Here is a 24,145-nt window from a genome sequence, read left to right as displayed (position 1 = left end):
GTCTTTAGATTTCTTTAGAAGTAAAGAAACTGACAGATCATTTGATCTGGATTTCTTTTTCTATCTGATCTCTCAAGATACATTCTATACAATCCACCAATGTACTCCTAACCAATAACATAATTTCCATCAAAGCAGTAATGTGTCATTAACGTGTACTGCTAATGTGTCACCTGGTCCTCACAACACTAGAGAACATGAGCCTATAGAGATGTCTTCTTGTGTAAATAAGTGTCAGTGGTGCCTGGGGCTACGGGCTAACAAGAGAGCTGCCCCTGTATACTTGTTAACACCCAGACATGGCCCATAAAACTAGTCTTGACCCAGTATTTCTTGTTTTCGGTCCATGTCCCTTCCGGTCTGGGCCTGGAGAAGATGGCTGTCACAATGCCGCATAACAATACACCCTCAGGCAAGAAGTAGTCTGACCTATTTGAGCTATCGAGTTGAGACAGTTTCCACATGCTCGCTATCTGTCGCTTTCCCCTCGTGTCAGTTCCCTGGCACACCATGTCTGTGTCTATGTTTTTCTTCATAACAATATGTTAAGCTTGGCTTGCTTGTGTTCTACATGGGGCTGGGGCAAAAACAAATGTTTATTTTTGCGAAGGAACATATTGGCTTTATTTATACCAATGCACACTGACAAGCAAACATTTACAAACACAAAAAGAAACATAGATATGGAACTAGTATATGGACTACTATAGGCAGTGACAACTGTATGGGAATTCGTATTTTAAGTGACTGCTAGCTTTGAAAATCGTGAAGAGACTTTGAGCATTTCCCCACATAAACTACCCATGTGACTCACCTCTGTCTGGACACGAAGTTTCATGACGAAACTAAGGTGTGGTCACACCCGGAAGACAGGTAAGCTACACGTAAGGCCTATGCTGTTCTAAATATCTCCAAGAAAACTGTGGATTGGTGCAGTAGATCGTAAATCTTCCTCTTTATTTAAATGAATACCTACACAGGTGTTGGTCGATCTTAGCAAACGCAGTTTAATATGAATTTATCTATGAGAGGGCATATTTTGATTGGGTTTTCTGACCAATAACATTTAAATTCCATACTGTGCCTAACCGAAGGGTGGGGCCGGAGCTAAAGCACTCGTGGTGAGGAGGGCGGAGTTTGCAGTGAGGTGACGCTTTTACTCATTGTTCAGAGTATAGTCTGGTAGCAGTAGTGTGGTAGAGACTGAGGCTTCTCTTTAACAAACTGTGTTTGGAGCAACGTAGACTTGGAATATTCGAAAACAACAGTCGTATTTCGACAGGTAAGTTTGCATTTTGACCGTATCTTTCTAGTCCTGTTGAGAGAGAGTGCGATGTACATTTCAACTTACTAGCCTACCCCGCAGTTTAGTCTTGTTAGGGAAGTGGGACTTGTTATTTTGAGACGGGGTTCATTTTGTGTCGTTTTTTCTCTCTGTTATTCCTCGTTGTTGATACTTTTTAACAACCTACATAATGTAGAAATGTGTTAAGTTATGTAGTATTTCCCCACTTGAGAGTTAAGTGTTGCTTTGGGTTTAATTTCAGCATGGCCACAGTCGGTTCATCATTGAATCGTTTAAAGTTTGTACTTTGTCTTTTTTGGGGGGATAAAGATTCTAGGGTCAAACACACGATTGTTTTGTCCAACCCTTGCCTTTCCAAATTGATCAAACACAATGTTGGACACGGATTATTGATTAATTCGACGTCTAACCTCATTTGAGGCTTGAACTGAAAGTCATTAGTTCTACCGTGACGTTAGATACGGGACACGATCGAAGTTAGTCTATCCTGCTCCATTGTCAAATGCACTGACCGCTGTCCACACTATAGGTCGACATAACATGCCTAACAAGTGACGAATTACATTTTTCAGTTTGTCACTTTAAAAAAAGTTGAATTGCAACCGCTAAATTGTGTTCACGTAATTAAAGTGTGTGATATGTCATACCCATAAGGGAGACAGCACCTGTGTTGTTTTTTTTATAAAGAACTCCTCAGGTTCAATGTTTGGGCGTTTTTCTTTTTTCTGACAAAGCGAAATGATACGACATGCCACACCTACATTTTCATTGCCTTCACTGGTAAATTATGGACACTTGCACAGGAAAAAAAGAACTGATTACCTGCGATTTTTTTGATTAGCTGCACTCAAGTGCATGAAATATTGTAAAGCAGGATGAACACCAAATTGACCTTTCACATCTCTATGGAAATGGTGTTTTGGCCTTGAAACCCCCAGCGAATCAATTGTAGGGTGGGGCGTGTGACTTGTGAAAGGTTCGCACATACATAATGGATGATGATGAATAATAAATAATAATGATAATCAGTGAGGTAGTGATACGCAAACGTGAGTCACCCCTCCCCCCACTCTGTCACCCCCCTCCCACACGTATTTGCCAGCTCTGTCCTACATGAGCAAGGTGTTCACAATGATTACATCATTGATGGTAAACCTCATTCTCTCCACCCCATCCATGACCAAATACATTTAGCATAAGCCTTCGGTTACAGCAATTTCACTGCCCAGACATGCTACTGAAAGGATTTTGACTCACTCATTTGAGTTTGAGTGTAAATCCACTTTGACAACATGTAACTGAAATGACGTTATCTGATTCGTTAGTCTTATGTGGTTTAAGTCATTTCTAGCATCCCAACCAACTTTAATATCTGGGAAAGTCAAATTGGACACGGACAAGCCTGGAATTAGAGTTTAAACAGATGTCTGCCAAAATGCAAAGCTTGCTCTCTTCCTCTCCCCCACACTGCTTACGTACAAACTCACATACCCCTCGTCTAAATAACGGGCAAAATCCCTACAAAGCGTGCTCCAAAGGGTAACATGCTACCGTTCGTTGGCGACCGCCAGTGTTCTAGACCAGTGAGTCCAGCTGATGTTTTGAATGGGCCTCATGTTGAATTGACCAGAGTTCCTTCACAGCGCCAGTACATTCTGCGGGCCAGACCAACCGTGCAGGTTCTGGGCTTGTGCCACGAGGTGCAGCCGTTTGTGGTCCAGCAGCCTGGCTGGCCCAAAGCTGCACCACCCTGGGGGGGGGGGGGGGTTTAGTCCAGAGACCAGACTGAGATATGCAGCTGGGGTTGCAACTAGCGTTAATCCGCCCCCCCCCCCCCCTCCACCCCCACCACACACACATCAACCTCCCTGCTTAATTCTCTGATATTGTCCTACATTAGGGACAGCAAGGGGCCAGGAGATCTTGCCGTTTATAAATAGGGCTACACTTTGCAAAGGGGATTAGCATAAATATACCATAACAGCCTTTGTTTCTGACGCACACACTCTCTATTTTAGTCCCGAATGGAGTTCTCTCCCCCCCCCACACAGTTTCTGTTTCTACTTTTACTGTCTGCCAACTGGATAGTCTGGTCTTGATCTCGGGACTCAGTCATCTTACTGTGTGTCGTGCCGTCCTCCTTCCACCTCCCTAGTCTTTTTCTTTCCACCTTATCTCTTTCTCTCTCACTCCCTCCCACTGTTTCTTACACGTTCTCTCCCTGCTGGTGTCTGGGCACTCCAGGTGGCTCAGTTACACCAGTCTAATCAGCCCACACATGGGAGTGCGGCATGTGTTTCTGTGTTTGGGGTCAACTGTGATACGGGATTGAGATCCATGTGTTGCCGTGGAAGGTCAAAGGGAAGGTGGTGCGATGGCTCGGTAATCTCCACAGCGTGGTCTGGGTTTATGTAGAGATCGTCCTCAGACAATGCTGTTATCAACCCAAAGCAGGTTTGCTCTCCCTCCCCTGATGCCGGCTTTGCTTTCTTCTTTTTCTGTGTGACCATCCCAGAGAGACAGAATCTCAATCGTTAATGTTGTGTTTATCCTCGGACAAGGTGACTTTTGTCTTTAGGGTGAACTTGTGGGTCCATGACAGCAGAGGAATAACTCTAGGGGCAAGGCCGGGGTACTGAAGTCTCTTCTACTGACGGCTCTTCCAGGCCTTTATCACGAAATGGCTGGGGACTTTCACGCGAGTGGAATCTTTTTACGCCCATTAAAGATGTGTCCATTTGTCAAAAGAGCCTAGATTAGATTATCTTTCTGGGAAAACTTGGAAGCTCTCTGGCTCTTTCGCCGGGCCCTCATCAGTGCGGTGGCACGATGTTTCAAGAGGCTGTCTAGGACTGGCATCGCCCGAATGAACCCAGCTGGGCTCACATTACTGTCACGAAGATGAATTATTCACTTAAGATGGTTTTCTGGGTTGGCTAAATGAAGGAAAAACCCCCCCGCACACACACACACACCACACACACACACGTCACTTGCACTTTCCGAAGTTGTTCCTCAGCCAACTTTTAGATTCTTCAAGTCCCGTCACCCGCTTGTCAGAAACACCCAGTGCATCTGCAGATGAAGGACTGTGCCAGAAATAGCTGAATCCATTAGTGTTTCTTTATGAATATATTAACGGGTGTTTTCTTTTCATAACTGACACAGTTTCACATGCTGTTTTTTTTTGGGGGGGGGGGGTTATGTACCAGATTTCCGGACACTGAGGTAAATTCAGCTGAGCTGTGCTGTCTACCCTGTGAGTCGCCTCCTACTCATCTCTTAATTAAACTCCAGTGCGAGGCAGAGGACATGGGAGGAATGAGGGTGTGTTGGGGAGGGAACTTTTAATAACTAGGAGCAATTCACTTACTAGGCAGTTATCTGAGCGGAGAATCTTGAGCCTTTGTATGCAGACTTGACTCGCTCATTTACATTTAGTCATTTAGCAGACGCTCTTATCCAGAGCGACTTACAGTAAGTACAGGGACATTCCCCCGAGGCAAGTAAGGTGGAGTGCCTTGCCCAAGGACACGTTATTTTGCACGGCCAGGAATTGAACCAGCAACCTTCTGATTACTAGTCCGATTCCCTAACCGCTCAGCCACCTGACTCCCTAAATTTCAGGACTTGGTCAGGACTTGAAACGGTGTATTGTTCACGATCTGTATGAAAACATACTGACGGTATATTTAAAATAGTCTTTCCATCTTCTTGTGTTTTTGATGGTACGTGTGGTAAGCTTTCGTGACCCATCAGACCAAACTCCGGGCAGGCTGCATTCGTCACGGTCCCATCAGATGTTCTCTCTGGTCTCCCTGGCCTCTCGTCCGGCTCCGATCTCCCTGAAATATTCATCACCTGTCTCATCGCCTCAGTGCCCAGCAGCACAACCATGCGTATCCACGCTCGCTAAGACTGCCCCCCCCCCCCTTAGAGAGGAACCTCAGACAGAGCAATCTAACCAACCTGGGCAGCCCTGCAAGCCATGGAGGGACATACTCTGCGTGAATCCTCTCTTTTTCTATTCTAATAGCAATACTCTTGTGAGTCTTTTTTTTTTAGATAACTTTAGGTGTCTCCTTTTTCCTCTCTCAAACAAAGCAACTGGCTCACAGTATGCCAACATCTTCCTTCCTGCTGTCCTTGGCCACAGCTAAACAATGGAGGGAACAATCCAGAAGTCCAAAACAACTCCGCTGCCACATCCGGGACATAGGCCCTCCCCATTCTCACGACTTGATCAATCATGAGCGGGGGAGCCACTGTAAACAACGTGAACGTCGAACGCGGTTTCCAGGTTACGTCGTCACAGGGCTGTGAAGACGCAACCCTTGCGTCCCCCCCCCCCCTCCTACCCACTTCCCAGCAGTGTAATCTGAGCTTGTTCCGTGCGTAACGCACCTCCTCCTCTGAGGCGACAAGTTTCCTTTGGTTCAGGGGGTGGGCGCAGGGGGACTAGACGAAGACGACTGTAACCCGGCAGCTCTGACGCAGTTTTAGCGAAGAGAAGGGGGGGAGGGGGGGGGGGGGGAACGGGCTACTTTTATGACATGTCTACCAGCAGGGCTAGGGCCATTGTGCATCCTGGTGCTTGTTTATGTAATTACCTCAGGGACTGTTTGAGTAAACACGTAAGTGGGGCCAAAGTAGAGAAGGCTTTACTTGACGAGTGACTCCAAAATGAGCCCGCCCCCCCCATGTAATTGCCATGTTTATTTGTCATTTGACTGCTAGCGAGGCCATCGCAGCCTTGATAATTAGCAAGGGGACAGCATTAGCGACTGGATATTTTTCCCCCCCTAATGATTCCTGGTGAACACCATACACTTGCTAACGAAAAGCAACAGAACTTAAACATTATCAGCTGCGACGAGCAGCTCTATAGCTCAGTCTGTTGGCCGGCCGTTCCACGAAAAATTGCACGCGTGTACGTGGTCACGGCTATTGCGAATCATGCTCGTTTAATGCCGTCCGTGCGTTTTAAGCCTTTTTAATGGATTCAATGGGCTGAATTGGAGGCCTAATCCAGTATCCAGAGTCATGAACGGCATTTGTAGCACGAGCAGATGTAAACCATCTTCGACACGCAGATTCTTAAACGGATAAAAAGCATATGTCTTTCGTAATGCACGATCCCATCTCCGGTCGAAGAATGTGCGCTCGCTGAGCCCTGTTTTCCCGTGCAGCCTCCTCCAGCAGGGAGCTACACTGGGAAGCCTTTCAATGTGGTTTCTCTGTTGGGAGAGGGGATTTTGGCACGCTGGCCATTATTGTTGGATTGATAAACGGTCTCAAGTATGGGCACTTCCACCATCCCAAACCATTTACAGATTTGATATCCCTTTCCGTCTTTCTCCTGACCTTTCACCGACTTGTCCTGACACAAAGGACTCAGGATACTTCAAACGCTCTTTTTATATTCCGCTGTGAAAAAGGTTTTCAAATGGACAGCGGCAACGGAGAACTTGTTTGTCCTGACCGGAAAACGATTGTTCAGACCCCCACACGGAGTCGCCGTGTGGGCCCATGATGACCACAGCTTCCTTTCGCCCCCGCCACAACGAATCCATTAGCATCAGTGCGCGCACCACTGCACATCCTCCCCGTATTGATTCATACACAACAGCTAACCAATTAGCCCGCTGTGCCTGTTACAGCGCCGCAGCAGGGCCAACGTAGGGCGAGCGAGAGCAGACGGAAGTGTAGGAGAGCGAGAAGGAAGCCATCGTCCTGAGGGGAGGTTAAGCTTTCTCTCAGCGGAGTTGTTGGTCCCTGACCACCTGCCGGACTCGCGTGAGGGATGGGCACTCGCTAGTGTGCGCGCGCGCGTCTGAACTTGTGCGTGTGTGAAGCCAGCATCTGGGGAGCACTTACTGACCGCAGCCTTTTAACAGCAGGGGCTCAGCTGGCTGGCCCGCTCCTCACAAAGCCATTTAGTCTGGCGAGGGAAGTGTGTGCGTGTTTTTGGTTTTGGGGAAAGGCAACGCGAGACGGGTGCGTCACACAGGGGCGGTGCGTTTTGTTCCACGTCAGGGGCGGAGGGGGTGCGAGTGTATGGATATATGTCCCTGTATGGCCCTAACCAGATGGTTTGTAAAGCTTTACAGATGTGTGGAAATGGGCCTTAATCTGTTTGATCTGCTCCCCCCCCAACTCTGCAATCACTGTCTATCCACCTCCTTATCTCCATCTGTCTGTACAGTAACGGGAGTCTACCTAGCCGAAAGAACATCAGATGGGAATAAGCCGAGATTTGAAGTGTAAACACACTAGTCCGCTTTGCTTTGAACGTTGTAGGAGCCAATACAACACCCAGAGCCCAAGCGCCTCGCGTCTATGCCTGTCGACTCGCACCAGGTCTAGCTGCAGGCGTTTCCACGGGCTACGGGGGCCACGTTGGAATTCGGCACCAAGCCAAGCCTTAATCCCTCTACCTCTGGGGGGCTCGCCTCCCGCCCCTAACCTCCCTCAGTCGTGTTTGGCTGCGAGAGCTTAGGGTAGCCGATTTTGTTTAAGCCCAAAACCTTATCTCAGTGAAGCAGGTCGGCAGCTTCTCCTCAACACCGCGGGGGCTACCGCACGACTTTATTAAGAGACCCGCAAATGGATTCTTCTGGAAGGGGGGGGGGGGGGGTTAGAGATACCTCACTGTTGTTTTACCCCATGCTGGTTTGGGCCTCGCCCCCCCCCCCCCCCCCCCCCCACGTCCACACGCACACCTACATAGGGCCACACCCATGTCGAGGCCTCGGCGGTGCAGCGAGGACACTCCCTGTCTGTCATGCCTGTGTGGGAGGCCTGGAGACGAGCCGTGTGTTCACTCACCGGCCTCGGGGAGTTGAGGACCCAGCAGTCATCGAACGAGAGTGTCATTTTCCGCGTGACGGTAGGATTGCGCGTCAGTGCACAGCGAGGGGGGGGGGGGGGGGGGGGAAAGATGAGCCTGTGTTTTACACTTTGGACTGTTTTCGGGTCGTGTCGAAGTGAGAGCCGGAGTGAAGTGTGTGTGTGTGTGTGTGTGTGAGGGGGGGGGGGGACTGAATGTACTGAGTTTGTGCGGAATGTCACACCCGGATTAGAGCGTCGGTCAGCCAAACGCCATTCATCTCCATCTCGCCCTTTCCCCCCCTCCCCTCTCTCTTTCTGTTCGTACTGGTCAGCCGGGAGCTCACCAACAGACATTCCTGCCTTTTTCGTTTTGTGAGCTTCATTTTCCCTCCAGAGCCCCAGTATCCTCTCAATCCCCTCTCCCCCAGCCACCCACCCCCTAGGACAGGAGGAGCCCGGCCAGTAGATAGTACAGAGAAGGAAGGGCAGGGTGTGGCCTTCTTTGGAAAAAGCTCAACTCACAGTTCTGGGGGAAGGAGAAATGACAAGGCACAGAAGAGTGCGAGACTATCAGTCATTAACCACACTGCGGTGTTCAAATAAAGGCCAAAGTCCATTTCTGAGGTAACAACTGTGCGCAGTTACTCCTTTTCCCATCAGACAATGGGAAATGGTTAGCTTTGTACTGGCTTTGGTGGGGAACTCCACTACGATGTTGACATGTTCCCTCTCGAGTGCTGACGCAAACTGCACGCATCTTGCTCAGTTTGTATTTCGTACTGTCAACAACAAAAAGCTTGTTTAGATTTTGGTGGTTTCAGAGTCTTAGTTTCGGTGTAAGTAGGATGTTCCTCGTGGAGCCCCGCTCCAGCAACCCGTCCCAACACGTCTGTTTGTCTCTGTGTCTCTCTCTCTCTCTCTCTCTCTCTGTGTGTGTCTCTCTCTCTCTCTGTCTGTCTGTCGCGCTCTCTCTCTGTCTGTCTGTGTGTTATCTGTTCTTTACCCTATCAGCTTCATCACTGTTGCCATCTATACAGGCTGCTACAGTCGGTCAAGACAGTCACTACAAAACCACAGGCCCTGACTGGCTCTCTTTGCACCATGTCTGGGTGTGCCATTTACACATTGATGAGCTGTTACTGCGTGTGTGTGAGCAAAACGATAGAGATGAGAAGCGGGTGATTCCACGAGGTTGACAGAGGTCAAGCAACATGCAGCCACAGTGTGTGAACAATTTTGGTTGCCAAGGTGATATGGCGGGGTGTGTTGCAACACGGAAACAATCAAATCGGATCGCTTGGCTGAACTCGTTGCCGCGCCCCGGAAAACAAAGACTACACAAACACTTTCACATTCAAATCCTGCCAAATAGACTCTGCACATGTTAGAATGGATCCAACAAGCTTTGTCGTTGAAGCGTTGTTTGTTTAACGACCGTTATATCTACTGTTGTTGGAGACTGCCAGACTTCTAATCTTCGCATGAGTTCCAAACTTCAAATGTGCAGCCTGTTATTGGGATGGTAAACTTAATTGGACTAATTGGTGCGAGTTGGCACTCCCAAGCTTGGGAATAGGAGAACCACACCTTTCATGGCAACAGAGAAGAGGGGGGAGAGAAAAAAAGCAAGTCAGACATGGTCCCTTGCATGTTGCTGCAAGAACTGCTTTCTCTGTTGGCAACACCCATTGGATGAGCCCCCCCCCCCCCCCCCCTACCTCCATCCAAAGCTGGGTGACTGGTTCGTGACTCATTCTCCTGTATCCAGTGAGGTTGAGGTGAGGTGGATACCTCACAGACACACGAGGACTGATGGACACACACACACACACACACACACAGAGGAATTAAGCTCCCATGGCAGGGTGTGGAGACAGATTTTGACTCACCAGACTGTCAATTTGTCAAGATAAGCATTCCCATTCTCTAGAGAGGGAGTCATGGTTCACAAGAAGACACTCTGGCATTAGTATTGCGAACACACACACACACCCATACAGAGAAGGTTGCCCTGGCCTAGGGAGCGAAACTTAACTCTCACTCTCTCTCACACTCACATCTACACACGCGCTCCCTACGCTTAGCTCCAGGGCAAACACTGAAAGGAGTGGTACTATCATTCACACCTCTAACAGGCTGACTGCTTGGCAGACACTGACACACAGAGTAACTCCAAACCTGTCATAGGCATATCCAGACAAGACCAGCATTTCACTGGTCCTGTAGTATTACTGCGCTACCATTAACTCACTTATATAATTATGCTTTTCTTTTTCTTTTTTATGGGGGGGGGGGGGGGGAACCATGATTTATATTATATATAACATGAACGATCCAATTGTGTTATGTTTAAACAATGATGATAATGATAGGTGTAATTTCTATTTTGTCTATGGTTCAGTCAGTTGGTGAAATGTACTTTATGTAGCCTATGCAAATACCAAGATGCACAATATGCTGGCCAAGACACGCAAGGTAAAGTTTCTGGAAGGAATTTTAAGTGCATTTCTCACCGCGCACCAACACGCCATGTAGACGCAGTTTGGGATTGTTGTGGGAAACGTGTTCATCTTTTACAAGAGGAGTAGGCGTTCAGAAAGCTTTTTCTTGTGACGATGCACTCAACGACAAAGCGCCGTTCAATCATGTCAGCCAACCTTGGAAATGAGCAAAGGAGGGCCATAGTGAGGTGCAAGGCCATTTATTTTTATGTTGTAGACCGTCGGCGATGGGAACGTTAGTGAATGAAACGGGTACTCTGTGTTGTATCTTAAGCGGGCATTTCAAACTGTCGGTTGGGCATTTGTGACCCACTCCGCTCTGAAAATAAGCGCCGACCAAAATAGTTCAAACGCTACATTTTAAATGCATGTCTGCGCATGCAGTCTTTCTGCCTCGAATTTGGTCTTCGAAGGTGGAATTGTTGTACGATTATGCGACAGCACGAGTTACACGATTTCCATGAACGTGGGGGAGAAAAAAACAAAACAATAACATAGATCAAGAAGCAAATGCGTGTACATATTTACATACTCTCACACACTTGGCCTTTGCTCTTTGGGAGAATGGCACTGAAGGCTCACCCCACACACGAACACAAACTCACACACAGTCTCTCACACGTTGTACACGCACGGCATGTCAACTATGCGCCCTGCGAAGAATCTCGTCACTCCAGTTACAGACCCAGCACCGCAAACATCTGAAAAAGCCAACGACACAGAGTGGAGAACTGGAGATATTGTCTCCGCTGCAAGTGTGCGCACTGTCACAACCAATTACAGATGTCTCCTTTACACAAGTGTAAATTGCCGTCAGCTACGAAGAGTTGAAATGGAGACCCTGGTTGGATGACAGAGCATCTCAGAGCAGAGTTAAAATATGACGGGGGGATATCCTCCAATCTCTTCCCATGATATGTTGGGTCTGTTGACACAACGAGGAAGTCTTCAAACAAATGTTTTTGGTGTTAGCAGTAGTAGAATGAAAGGTATGCGCTAATTTGCAAGCATTTAGATGAGGGCATAACATGAGGGTTGGGGGAAACTAGATGGAAATGGCTTGTGAGAAAGAAATGGGGGGCGGGGGGGGGGGGGGAGCGGTGAGTGACGGCAAGGATTTAAAGAGAGGGAGGTGGAGGAGGGGGTCGGTCAGAGGGCGACACTGCTCAGAGCCTTGACTAAAATGCAAGGAGGGCTTAGGCTTGATGGAGACTAGGAGCCACACTCGTGTACTGGAAAGTAAAAGTACAGATTGTGCGGGCCGTGTCTGGGGGAAAGAACGCGTTGGAGGTGTGTGACAGATGGTGTGTGGTGAGCAAGTCTGCAGTACCACCTACATGCAGAGAGACAGGAAGAAGGTATCCCTGTTCAATTGTGAAATGAGACGGTGACACACCCAAACTGGGCGGAGGGGTGTCTCAGTTGCCAAGGTGTGGATGACTAGGACAAACTGTGTGAATATCGGTTTCTCTCACACACACACACACACACACACACACACACACACACACACACGAAACCTGTCAGGCTGGTTAATCAGCGAAGCGAGCAAGCATCCCGATCTCATGGCCGTATGGGCGCTGGCTTGGGTCAAAGGTTTGGTGGTGTGTGTGTGGGAGGGGGGGGGGGGGTCAGCATTCCTGTCTTTCAGCTGTCTCTCCGCCCCCTCGTGCGCTCGTCCAATGACTCCTGGTTTCTCTCTGTGTTTTGTAACTGCGGACAAAATGTGCTCACCTTGTGGTGAAATAAATGTAGAACAAGGGAGAACTTTAAAGAACATAGAGCTTCAATATTAGCAAGCCTGTCAGGTATTTGGCTTGTTGTTCTATAATTTTTTTTTTTTTTCATGTAAGTGTGTTTTTATATTTATTTATGTGTATTTGTCTGTTGTTTTTGTCTTGCAGTCATTCCTTGTTGTTCTTGGTTTAAGCCCAGGAGGCGAGGATGGAAATGCAAAGTAAGTATTTGAAGGAATAAAAATACTTGACCCTCTTCAGTCCTGATTAGTCTCTTTCTCCTTCTCCTTTCGCCTCATCTCATTCTATCATGTTGATCCTCTTTCTGTTCTTCCTCTTCTACTGTCAACTTCTCTGTCCCGTAGTACACTTGACATGATAGATTACATTACACAAACTATACATGCATCTTTATGTCCATATTGGGCCAAAAACCACTTTCTACCCCAATCTGACTCCTCTTTCTCTCTCTCTCAAACACTATCCGTCCCTCCCTACCTGTCTCTCTCCCTCTGTCTCTCTCCCTCTCCCTCTCTACCTTTGTCTCTCTACCTCTCCCTCTGTCTCTCTCCACGTCCGCTCCTCTCTCCCCTCCCTCCCCAGTGGGCGAGCCCGAGGGCCTGGTCAAGGTGTCTGAGTGGCAGCAGACGTACTACGCCGGAGACTCCGGGATCCAGTCGGGGGCGACCACGGTGCGCGACGACGAGGGGACCGAGTACAGCAGCAGCAAGCACTACACCGTCACCACGGTCACCGCTGCGCACCCTGCCGGTAACACACACACACACAGCAATACATTGACTTGTTATGGACACACACACGTCAAACGTATCAGTGTCTTCCTGGTACCACTGGCCACACACACACACATGCACATAGAAGTCTTTTGACATACCATATTGACACGCCGTAATAAAGCAACTCTTTATTGAGCCTAGATAAGACGACCAGTATAAGAGATATGAAGCCCAATAAAATCTATCAAGACAACACCACTACCTTCTAAAGATTAGAAAACGACTCCCCCCACCCATCCACCCACCAAACCACCGTCCTCCTCCTGGACACACACACACACACGTAGCAATCTATGGAATAGCCACAGCATGGATGGTTACCATGCTGTCGACTTACAATATTGACACACTGTAATAAAACCACTCCCTTTTATCGTACCTCGATATAAAGACCAGTATATAACAGATATGTAGATATTTTGGTTTTTCACAATGTATGCTTCATGTTTTGGCTACCCGCAATGATTGGGGCTAACTTGTTGTTATGATCAGTGACCGATGCACTTTTGTAAAGCTCTCTCTTGGAAGTCGCTTTGGATAATAGCATCTGCTAAATGAATAAATGTAAATGTATCCCAATAAAAATCAATCGGAACAACAGCACGGCCTTCTAAGAAGAATATGACCGCCCACCCTCTGTCCTCCTTCCTCGACCGCCCCCCCCCCCCCCCCCCCCCCCCCAACAGAGGTGGAGTCCCAGTACACCATGACGAGGGCCCAGCGCGTCCGCGCCGCCATGTTCCCCGAGACGGTGGCGGAGGGCACGGCCATCCTGTCCACGCAGACCGACCCGTCCCAGATGACCAATGTGCAGCGGCTGGCCGAGCCCTCGCAGATGCTCAAGACGGCCATCGTCCACCTCATCAACTACCAGGACGACGCGGAGCTGGCCACGCGTGCCATCCCCGAGCTCACCAAGCTGCTCAACGACGAGGACCAGGTGGGTGGGGGCGGGGCTAACGGGTGATTGGACAGATGGGAGGGGGGGGAGGGGCTAACTTGGGGTCGTCTAATTGGTTGTAGACGGGTGGGTTTTGGTTTTATTGCTCCTTTTATTTACTGTTTTTATTGTCTGTTTTTATGTGGTAGCAGCTGGGCAAGTGTGTTTAGATGGATCGTCTGTAGGCCTTTGCGGTAATGGGGTGCTTCGGGGGGGAGACAAGTTGATAGCCCAGAAAGACGAGGAGATCCTTAAAAAGGATTGATGACCAAAAAAAACACCCGTCTAACCTTCCTTCCTCCACAACCGTGTAAACCCCTCATTTGCAAAGTGTCCTTAGGTATCTTAAAGGTGCGAAATGAAACCGAATATTTACTCCGCGAGACGGGAACCTGTGTTAAAATGTTGTCCCCCCCCCACCCAGGTGGTCGTCAACAAGGCGGCGCTGATCGTCAACCAGCTGACCCGCAAGGAGGCGTCCCGCCGCGCGCTGATGGCGTCTCCCCAGATGGTGGCGGCGGTGGTGCGCGCCATGCAGAACACGGGCGACATGGAGACGGCGCGGGCCACGGCCAGCATCCTGCACAACCTGTCCCACCAGAGGGAGGGGCTCCTGTCCATCTTCAAGTCGGGCGGCATCCCCGCGCTGGTCCGCATGCTCAGGTGAGGGGGCTTTCCTCTGGCCTAGTCGCCCTCCCCGGTCTTTTGTTTGGCAAAGTCTGCCACGGGGTTCCTGTGACCTCCCCCCGCCCCCTCACTGCCTCCACCAAGCGCACACTCGCTCACGCGGTCTCTTCTGCTTTTCTACTCCCGTCCTATACATACACACACACACTTCTCCTTATTTCCTCCGCTCTCATTTTTCCCTTGCCTCTTCCTGCCCCCAACAAAGTCGCAATGACGACAAAGTAAAAACGTTTTTTATTGTTATTTTATTGGATTTCTAATTAAATCCCCCCCCCCCCTCCTTGGCCCAGCTCTCCCATGGAGTCGGTGCTGTTCTACGCCATCACCACCCTGCACAACCTGCTGCTGCACCAGGAGGGAGCCAAGATGGCGGTGCGCCTGGCCGACGGCCTGCAGAGGATGGTGCCCCTGCTGAAGAAGAGCAACCCCAAGTTCCTGGCCATCACCACCGACTGCCTGCAGCTGCTGTCCTACGGCAACCAGGAGAGCAAGGTGTGTGTGTGTGTGTGTGTGTGTGTGGCGGTTTTGGAGGTGTGTGGTGGGTGTTTTTTGTAGTAGCCTATCCCTGGTTGTGTGTGTGTGAGAGGGATGACTGTATGTGAATATGCGCCTGTGTGACTTGTGTGAGGGAGGCGGGGACTTGGGCGGGGACTTGCATGTTTGGACGTGCTGGTGTAGTTGGAACATCTGTGCGTGTGTGGAAGTCAGAGTTTGCATGTGTTAACCTATGGTTTTGCAACTGTGTGGGTGTGTGTTAAGAGGTCGTTTATTGTGTGAAGATCATCAACGTGCACATGCACATATGGGCAGGTCTCCGTTTTGCCAATCCGACGCGCGCAATTCCCAGCAGGTTACCGAAATATTTGAGGAAGGTCCTACCACGACCCGCAAGTCGCCACACACGAGGGCACCGCGACCCGTGGCCGACGTGGAAACCGTGTTCAGCGTTAACGGCCCGTTTGAATGTCTGAAGTAACTCTCTGCGTGTCTCCTCCAGCTGATCATCCTGGCCAACGGGGGTCCTGAGGGGCTTGTCCACATCATGAGGAACTACAGCTACGAGAAGCTGCTCTGGACCACCAGCCGGGTGCTCAAGGTCCTCTCCGTGTGCCCCAGCAACAAGCCCGCCATCGTCGAGGCCGGTGAGTCGCCGGAGAGACGAAGTGCCTTTTGTTGATGCTTTATATGTATTCATTTACCAGACCCTTGTATCCAAAGCATCGTAGAAATGATGCATGTTATAAGTGCCGGAGATAATTAAGGACTAGTAAGCGCACAGGTCTAACGGTGTTATGGGGGTCGGTGCCAACGAGCGATCTGTATCTGATCACTGTTCAACAACGATACAACGACATCTAGTAATCGTGTACTTCTTCGGTGACGTGTCTAGTTATTTTGCCCGTTTAACAGCGTTCTCTCTCTCTCCCCTCTTCCAACAATCCAGGTGGGATGCAGGCGCTGGGGAAACACCTGACTGGCTCAAGCCAGCGTCTCATGCAGAACTGCCTGTGGACGCTGAGGAACCTGTCGGACGCCGCCACTAAGCAGGTCGGCCATTTTGGCTCTCTTCCCGACCCCCCTTCACTTCACCTCACATTGTTGCTCCTTCAATCCCAAGGCTTCTCGTCGCTTTTCACCATACCTTTTTGATGAGATTTCTTTTTATATACTTTCATTTGCTAACATACTTTTGTTAGGCGAAAAACATTGCTAAGACAACAGTCGTTAGGTCATTTCAAAACGTCGTCCCTGGTGGTCATTCTCTTTGTCCTCGTTTCCCTTTTGGATTACTTTCGTTCCGACTGACTGAAATAAAACGTTTGAACAAAACCTAGACGACGACAACAGGACTAACTTCCTCTTCCTCCTCTCCCCTCCCCCCCTCCCAGGACGGCCTGGACAGCCTGCTGCAGGTCCTGGTCGGCCTCCTCAGCTCCGACGACGTCAACATGCTCACCTGCTCCACGGGCATCCTGTCCAACCTGACCTGCAACAACGCGCGCAACAAGTCCCTGGTCACCCAGGGCAACGGCGTGGAGGCGCTCATCCACGCCGTGCTGCGCGCCGGCGAGAAGGAGGACGTGGCCGAGCCGGCCGTGTGCGCCCTGCGGCACCTGACCTCGCGCCACCCGGACGCCGAGCTGGCGCAGAACGGCGTGCGCGTCCACTATGGCATCCCCGCCATCGTCAAGCTGCTCAACCAGCCCTACTACTGGCCCGTCATCAAGGTAGGGAGGGAGGGTGGTAGTAGGATGGATTGAGGTGGGGAGGGGAGGGAAGAGGGAGGGAGGGAGGGATGGATGGAGGTGGGGAGGGATGGAAGAGGAGGGAGGGGTGGGTAGTGGGGAGGAAGGAAGGAAGGAAGGAAGGATGTTGAAGAGGGATGTGGGAGGGAGGAAGAGGGGATGGAGGTTGGGAGAGCTATAGGTGAAGGGAGGGAGAGATATAGGTGGAGGAAGGGAGAGGTGGAGGAGGGATAGAGAAGCAGACAACCAGCCCCACCACAGCCGCGTACGTCGAGGAGAGGGGAGACGGGAGAGACGACCCGCTATGACGAACCCATCGCACAAAGAACCAGGTGGGAAGGAAGTGACGAGAAAGAATCACGTTGCCCTAACGACCCCCCCCCCCCCCCCCCACTCCTTCTCCAGGCTGTGGTGGGTCTGATCCGTAACCTGGCGCTGTGCCAGGAAAACCAGGTGCCCCTGAGGGACGCGGGTGCCATCCCCCGCCTGGTCAACCTGCTCCTGAAGGCCCACCAGGACGCCCAGAAGCACGGCTCCTCCAACAAGCACACCTACCAGGTCTGCTTTGTTTACCTTCTTCAAAGCCTCAAAGAGGCTTTTCCTCTTTGAGGCCTAATTATGGTCAATTTTTTTTTATGTGAATCCCTGCTAACAAGCCTTTGATGTAACAGCATAGCTTATTTGAAGATTGTTTGGGTGCCTTGATGATGAAAACAAACTTCTCTTTTATCTCGAAGATTGAAATAACATTACATAGAAAAGACACGCACTACATGCTATGGACATAATCAATAATGGTGTGTGTGTGTGTGTGTCTCTCAGGATGGAGTGAGGATGGAGGAGATTGTGGAGGGCTGCACAGGAGCCCTGCACATCATGGCCCGAGACCCAGAGAGCAGGGGAGAGATTGCCAGCATGCAAACCATCCCACTGTTTGTGCAGGTGAGGCGCAGCCGGGACTTTGGAGCGTGCATGCGCGTGCGTGCGCATGCGCGTTGGATCGATTGATAACCTTCCCCTGTGTGTTTTGCGGATCGGATCGTCACCTTTTCTGCGTATGCCCTGCGCTTGAAGAGTGTGTGTGTGTGTGTATGCATATGTTAACCCCCCTCCCTCACCCCCTCTCCAGCTGCTCTACTCGCCGGTGGAGAACGTGAAGCGCGTGGCTGCGGGGGCGCTGTGCGAGCTGGCGCAGGACAAGCAGTCGGCCGAGCTGATCGACGCCGAGGGCGCCTCCGCGCCTCTGATGGAGCTGCTGCACTCCAACAACGAGGGCATCGGTGAGACGCGCACACACACACACGGAACAGGGCCTGCACTCTGCATGTTTTGTCAGGACACACACACGGATTACACACAAGATGGAGACGGTTTCTTTCCGGAACACTTGTCGCCGACTGAAATGTTGCCTCCGTGGATTGTTTAGGCCCGGTTTACTAACTCCCTAAATGCCGCCAAACGATCCTCACAGTTGTTATAGAAACTAAATGAGTAACCCCCCATCGATTCCCTTTCGTCGTCTTCTCAGCCACCTACGCCGCCGCAGTCCTCTTCCGCATCTCCGACGACAAGAACCCCGACTACAAGAAGCGCGTGTCCGTGGAGCTCACCCACTCCCTCTTCAAGCACGACCCCGCTGCCTGGGAAATGGTGAGTGGCTCAGGTTAAGACTGGTGCTCTGGCGCCCCCTGCGGGGAAAAATGAGCAATTGTCTTTTGGCAACCAAACTTTGCCCGTGGTAATGAATAAATACGCGCCTGCCAACAGTGTATCGTTAAAGAGAAACGGCGGTGAGAGGCTTTTGTAATGTCCATTTTAATATCCGTGCATAAACGTTGTTTGAGTAAGTTATTTGGTTTTAACTGTCTGCCACAAAGTGACTGATGTTCAAATTCTTGGGCATGTTGACGGTGTTTTGAACTTTGGCCTCTTGTGACCTCCATCCCCCCTCCCCCCTCCCCTCAGGCACACAACACCGTCCCCATGGAGGCTGGCTACGGAGCAGAAGGTGAGTCTCTAGGCCTGGGTACGAGGTGCCCTTGCGGTGTATCCCAAAGCTGTGCACGCTCTACACGTGCTAACATGGGGGCCCACATACCGATTGTCTTGACGTGCGCGCGTGTGTGTGTCTTCCTCTCTTGTAGAGATGGACCAAGTCTACCACCCGGGCTACCATGGTGGATACCCGAGTGACATGCCCGATGTCATGGATGGGGAGGTGATGGGCATGGGCATGGGCATGCCTGAGGAATACCAGGCCAGCATGGGCTACGACATGAGGCCACCGTACTCTGACAACTACTAGGATGGTGAGAAGTGAGAACAGCCTACAGCTGGATCTGAAGGACCAGATCTCAACCCGCGTACTTCTGTGTTTTATAAATCCACGTAAACCTTATTTTTCTTCGTTTTTGTTGTTGTTTTTTTCTCCTTCTCTTCAGCAAACGCTAAAGGGATGACGGTCTGAAAAAGGAGAAGATGGATGGGGGGGGTGGAGTGGAGAAACGGATGGAAACGATCAGTAGAGGGAGAGATGACAGAAGGGTCCGACTCGGACCTCCCTCCGATGTAATATATGCAGTTAGCATTGACCATGGGACTCATAATCTAACAGGGCTTGTGTTTGTTGTTTGATGATGATGATGATCGTACTGATAATAATACTGATGAGGATGATGATGAGGATGATGATGAGGATGATGATGATGAGGAGGAGGATGCACATAGGTTTTAAGCAGAGGAGGCTTTTTTGAGGGTGCGTATGCTTTCGTGTGGGTAATCTATGCCAAAGAGATTTTTTTTATTTTGTGACGATAATCATATAGCTGCCCTTTCTTTCTTTCCCCCCGCCGCCTTCATTTTATAAACGACACTAAGTACGAAACACTGCCAGGGGCGACTCGACATGTACAGCTCACCCTTTTTTTGTTTTTGTTTTTTTTCCGTTCGTTTGCTTCTCTGCGCCTTTTGTAACGGACACCGTTTTAACATGTTGTTTTAACATTACGCGTTTAAACTTCTCCCACTGACTCCCCCCCCCCCCCCCCCCCCGGTTGAGTGAGTCAGTTGAGTTGGTTCTGACTCAGTGGTGTATTCTCCTGCTTTCTCTATTGATTCATTTGTGTAGAAGGGAACATGAACAACCCAACCAGTGGGCTTTACACAACCAAGAACGATGAATACGATTAGTCAACTACTGACAGGGAATATGTCTTTCTACAACAACAAAAAAATGTTTTTACTTAAATTTGTTTAAGAAAAATAAAGATTATATTAAACTACATCTAGAATGTTTTCTTTTTGTGAGGTGGGACAAACACTTTCCTGTTGGATCGCGTTTCCGAGGAGCACTTTTACGAGCGAGGTGAAAGTATGCCTGACTATGGCAGAACGTCTTGTTTCATTAGTATGTATAAACAAAGTAAACAAAGTAAATGCATTCTTTTTTATGAGGTTGCTGAACAGCTACAAATTCACACCTCGGTGCTTTACACCTCAGGAAAAATGGCAAAAGTGAGGTCAAAATCCAATTTTATTTGTGCTATGAGTACATTGTGATTTTATTTCGTATATTTTCTTTACTCTTGATTGTTGGTCATGGAGAGGTTGTCTCTTGGTTTTCTTTGTTGATGCACAGTCATCCCTATAAATACACAGAAGGTAAAGCTACGTTAGGGAACTAGACTTGCAGAGGAAACATAGCACTGGAATGCAAGAACCAAAACCTGTTTTGTACCTGACAATAATAACCGCCTGCTTATTTTGGAGGGACAATGGAAAACACCGTCACATCTTCCATGCCACAGAAGGAAGAAGGAACAAGACCCATCTATATTTAGACATATTTTATACAATATTACCATGTTTTGGGGTATATTTGACTTGTATCCTTAGATCAAGTTGATGTGTTCCATAACGATCAATCTGTCCGTCATGTCTGTCAGTAGTTCTGGCAACAGTCTTCCATCCTGTTGTTTTCCCTTCAAGTTAGGCTCCTCGATTTTTTCCCCTGAACTTTCCTTCACTTTAAAGAACAAAAACCATGTATGAACAAATGTCCATTAGGCTCCAGACCTGCAACATTGTACTGGTTTAATGATACTTTAATCGGGCTTCAAGAGAAACGTGTATAGCAATTGGCATGATAGTTCCCGTACTCACTGTCAGGGGCAATGAAGCTGTAGCTGTTCAATCTCTTCATCCCTGGCCAGGTTATCCAAGGTATTTCACGTTCAAATGGCATCGTCTCCTGAGCGCCAAAAAAGAAATGTTAAAATCAGGTACAACGCAGGTGTTCTATTGCACTTTAACATCGCCTACTTACAACGCAATCCTTTCAACGCCTGACAAACACTGGAGACGGGAAATACAATGTCTGCAGTATGCACAGTGAAAATGTGACTCTGACTCAACAAAGCACCCAGGACCAGCAGGTTCACTTCCCGCTTGTAATACAGTTTTACCACTGGGTGGCAGCAACAAGCACATTGATTGTGACTTCACCGACTATAGGAGATGACTTTGATTATACTTTACCTCTCAAATTGTACGCCCTACATGGTGGTGGTGGACCACGACAGTGTTCCTTGACTGGTGCCCAGGACCACCGATTTTACTCTGCAGTATCTCAGCCAGCCTTTTGTTTCTAAGGCTTAAAAGAGGGCTGACATGCTGTGGACGGCTGCATCTCAAATGTCAAGGTCGATGGGACACCTCGATGCAGATATACTGCATCTGTACGCATTTTAGAAAAAAACTACTTGTTCACAAGTTCCATTTAATGACAACAAATGAAGGGTATGAAGAGATTCTGAAGTTGGAGTACAGCTCTGGTTGCATGTATGTGCAGGTTGATTTGCCTGGATAGAATATTGTCCAAAAAAACTAAACTAATTCCCCTATGTTTGAAGGAAACTGAACAGCGTATTAACATTAACCAAAAAAGGCCAATACCAATGGAATTACAGTGATTTGACTCTGGGTTAAATCAGAGCAAGAATGGTCAAAGTCAGGTTAATATACACATTTAATAACATTGCAAATGAATGAAATGTATTAAAAGGCAAACATGTTACAAAATGAAGGTTAAATCTTACCTACTTTACCATGATTATTGTAAACCAGAGATAGAAAGCAAGATGTGAGGAAGGAGAAGGAGTAGGACAAGCCAGAGCTGAGGAGAAGGTCTCAGGAGATGAAGAATCCACAGAATAAGGCTTCACAAATCCCTTTATACACAAGAACAACCAATCACACCACATCTTGGCCCTTACTTATCCAAATATGACTAGCAATGCTACAGTAAGTTGCACAATGAGATGTGAGAGGCATCAAGTAGAGACTTTGTCCAGCAACTCCATATTTTAACACATGAGAAGTGGGGGCAGGTTGACACCCAGCATTACAATTCTCTTTACTCTTGATTGTTGCCATGTTGGTCATGGAGAGGTTGTCTCTTGGTTTTCTTTGTTGATGCACAGTCATCCCTATAAATACACAGAAGGTAAAGCTACGTTAGGGAACTAGACTTGCAGAGGAAACATAGCACTGGAATGCAAGAACCAAAACCTGTTTTGTACCTGACTAATAACCACCTGCTTGTTTTGGAGGGACAATGGAAAACAACGTCACATCTTCCATGCCACAGAAGGAAGAAGGAACAAGACCCATCTATATTTAGACATATTTTATACAATATTACCATGTTTTGGGGTATATTTGACTTGTATCCTTAGATCAAGTTGATGTGTTCCATAACGATCAATCTGTCCGTCATGTCTGTCAGTAGTTCTGGCAACAGTCTTCCATCCTGTTGTTTTCCCTTCAAGTTAGGCTCCTTGATTTTTTCCCCTGAACTTTCCTTCACTTTAAAGAACAAAAACCATGTATGAACAAATGTCCATTAGGCTCCAGACCTGCAACATTGTACTGGTTTAATGATACTTTAATCAGGCTTCAAGAGAAACGTGTATAGCAATTGGCATGATAGTTCATCGTTGAGCCGTACTCACTGTCAGGGGCAATGAAGCTGTAGCTGTTCCATCTCTTCATCCCTGGCCAGGTTATCCAAGGTATTTCACGTTCAAATGGCATAGTCTCCTGAGCTCCAAAAAAGAAATGTTAAAATCAGGTACAACGCAGGTGTTCTATTGCACTTTAACATCGCCTACTTACAACGCAATCCTTTCAACGCCTGACAAACACTGGAGACGGGAAATACAATGTCTGCAGTATGCACAGTGAAAATGTGACTCTGACTCAACAAAGCACCCAGGACCAGCAGGTTCACTTCCCGCTTGTAATACAGTTTTACCACTGGGTGGCAGCAACAAGCACATTGATTGTGACTTCACCGACTATAGGAGATGACTTTGATTATACTTTACCTCTCAAATTGTACGCCCTACATGGTGGTGGTGGACCACGACAGTGTTCCTTGACTGGTGCCCAGGACCACCGATTTTACTCTGCAGTATCTCAGCCAGCCTTTTGTTTCTAAGGCTTAAAAGCGGGCTGACATGCTGTGGACGGCTGCATCTCAAATGTCAAGGTCGATGGGACACCTCGATGCAGATATACTGCATCTGTACGCATTTTAGAAAAAAACTACTTGTTCACAAGTTCCATTTAATGACAACAAATGAAGGGTATGAAGAGATTCTGAAGTTGGAGTACAGCTCTGGTTGCATGTATGTGCAGGTTGATTTGCCTGGATTGAATATTGTCCAAAAAAACTAAACTAATTCCCCTATGTTTGAAGGAAAATGGGAAACTGAACAGTGTATTAACATTAACCAAAAAAGGCCAATACCAATGGAATTACAGTGATTTGACTCTGGTTTAAATCAGAGCAAGAATGGTCAAAGTCAGGTTAATATACACATTTAATAACATTGCAAATGAATTAAATCAATTAAAAGGCAAACATGTTACAAAATGAAGGTTAAATCTTACCTACTTTACCATGATTATTGTAAACCAGAGATAGAAAGCAAGATGTGAGGAAGGAGAAGGAGTAGGACAAGCCAGAGCTGAGAAGAAGGTCTCAGGAGATGAAGAATCCACAGAATAATGCTTCACAAATCCCTTTATACACAAGAA

General features: G+C 48.4%; 1 protein-coding gene and 2 long non-coding RNA genes across 3 annotated transcripts; 1 reads left to right on the top strand and 2 right to left on the bottom strand.

Moving 5' to 3' along the window:
- Positions 1-1,135: 1,135 nt before the first annotated feature.
- LOC136965172 (junction plakoglobin-like) lies at positions 1,136-20,327 on the top strand. Its single transcript, XM_067259208.1, has 16 exons — positions 1,136-1,282; positions 12,543-12,595; positions 12,978-13,145; positions 13,858-14,111; positions 14,536-14,774; positions 15,089-15,290; positions 15,796-15,940; positions 16,243-16,346; positions 16,688-17,026; positions 17,450-17,602; positions 17,867-17,986; positions 18,174-18,324; positions 18,573-18,694; positions 19,010-19,052; positions 19,189-19,353; positions 19,486-20,327. The coding sequence occupies exons 2-15, from the start codon at positions 12,583-12,585 to the stop codon at positions 19,347-19,349; spliced, it is 2,214 nt and encodes a 737-aa protein (XP_067115309.1). The 5' UTR covers positions 1,136-1,282; positions 12,543-12,582; the 3' UTR covers positions 19,350-19,353; positions 19,486-20,327.
- Positions 20,328-20,558: 231 nt separating this feature from the next.
- LOC136965516 (uncharacterized) lies at positions 20,559-21,484 on the bottom strand. Its single transcript, XR_010879302.1, has 4 exons — positions 21,369-21,484; positions 21,206-21,293; positions 20,905-21,068; positions 20,559-20,687 (listed from the first exon to the last, which is right to left on the bottom strand). It is a non-coding gene; the product is annotated as an uncharacterized lncRNA (long non-coding RNA).
- Positions 21,485-21,851: 367 nt separating this feature from the next.
- Positions 21,852-23,322, bottom strand: LOC136965498 (uncharacterized). The gene is made up of 4 exons (XR_010879298.1): positions 23,219-23,322; positions 23,056-23,143; positions 22,746-22,909; positions 21,852-22,530 (listed from the first exon to the last, which is right to left on the bottom strand). It is a non-coding gene; the product is annotated as an uncharacterized lncRNA (long non-coding RNA).
- Between the last annotated feature and the right edge of the window lie 823 nt (positions 23,323-24,145).

Source organism: Osmerus mordax, chromosome 21 (genome assembly GCF_038355195.1).
Source record: "Osmerus mordax isolate fOsmMor3 chromosome 21, fOsmMor3.pri, whole genome shotgun sequence".
Classification (NCBI taxonomy): Eukaryota; Metazoa; Chordata; class Actinopteri; order Osmeriformes; family Osmeridae; genus Osmerus; species Osmerus mordax.
This window is presented reverse-complemented; position numbering and strand designations above follow the sequence as displayed.

Excerpts from the sequence above, each read along its gene's own strand:
- LOC136965172 (XM_067259208.1), top strand. Across the intron at positions 14,775-15,088 it reads GCGCTGGTCCGCATGCTCAG|CTCTCCCATGGAGTCGGTGC; the intron begins GTGAGGGGGCTT and ends TCCTTGGCCCAG. Across the intron at positions 16,347-16,687 it reads CGGACGCCGCCACTAAGCAG|GACGGCCTGGACAGCCTGCT; the intron begins GTCGGCCATTTT and ends CCCCCCTCCCAG.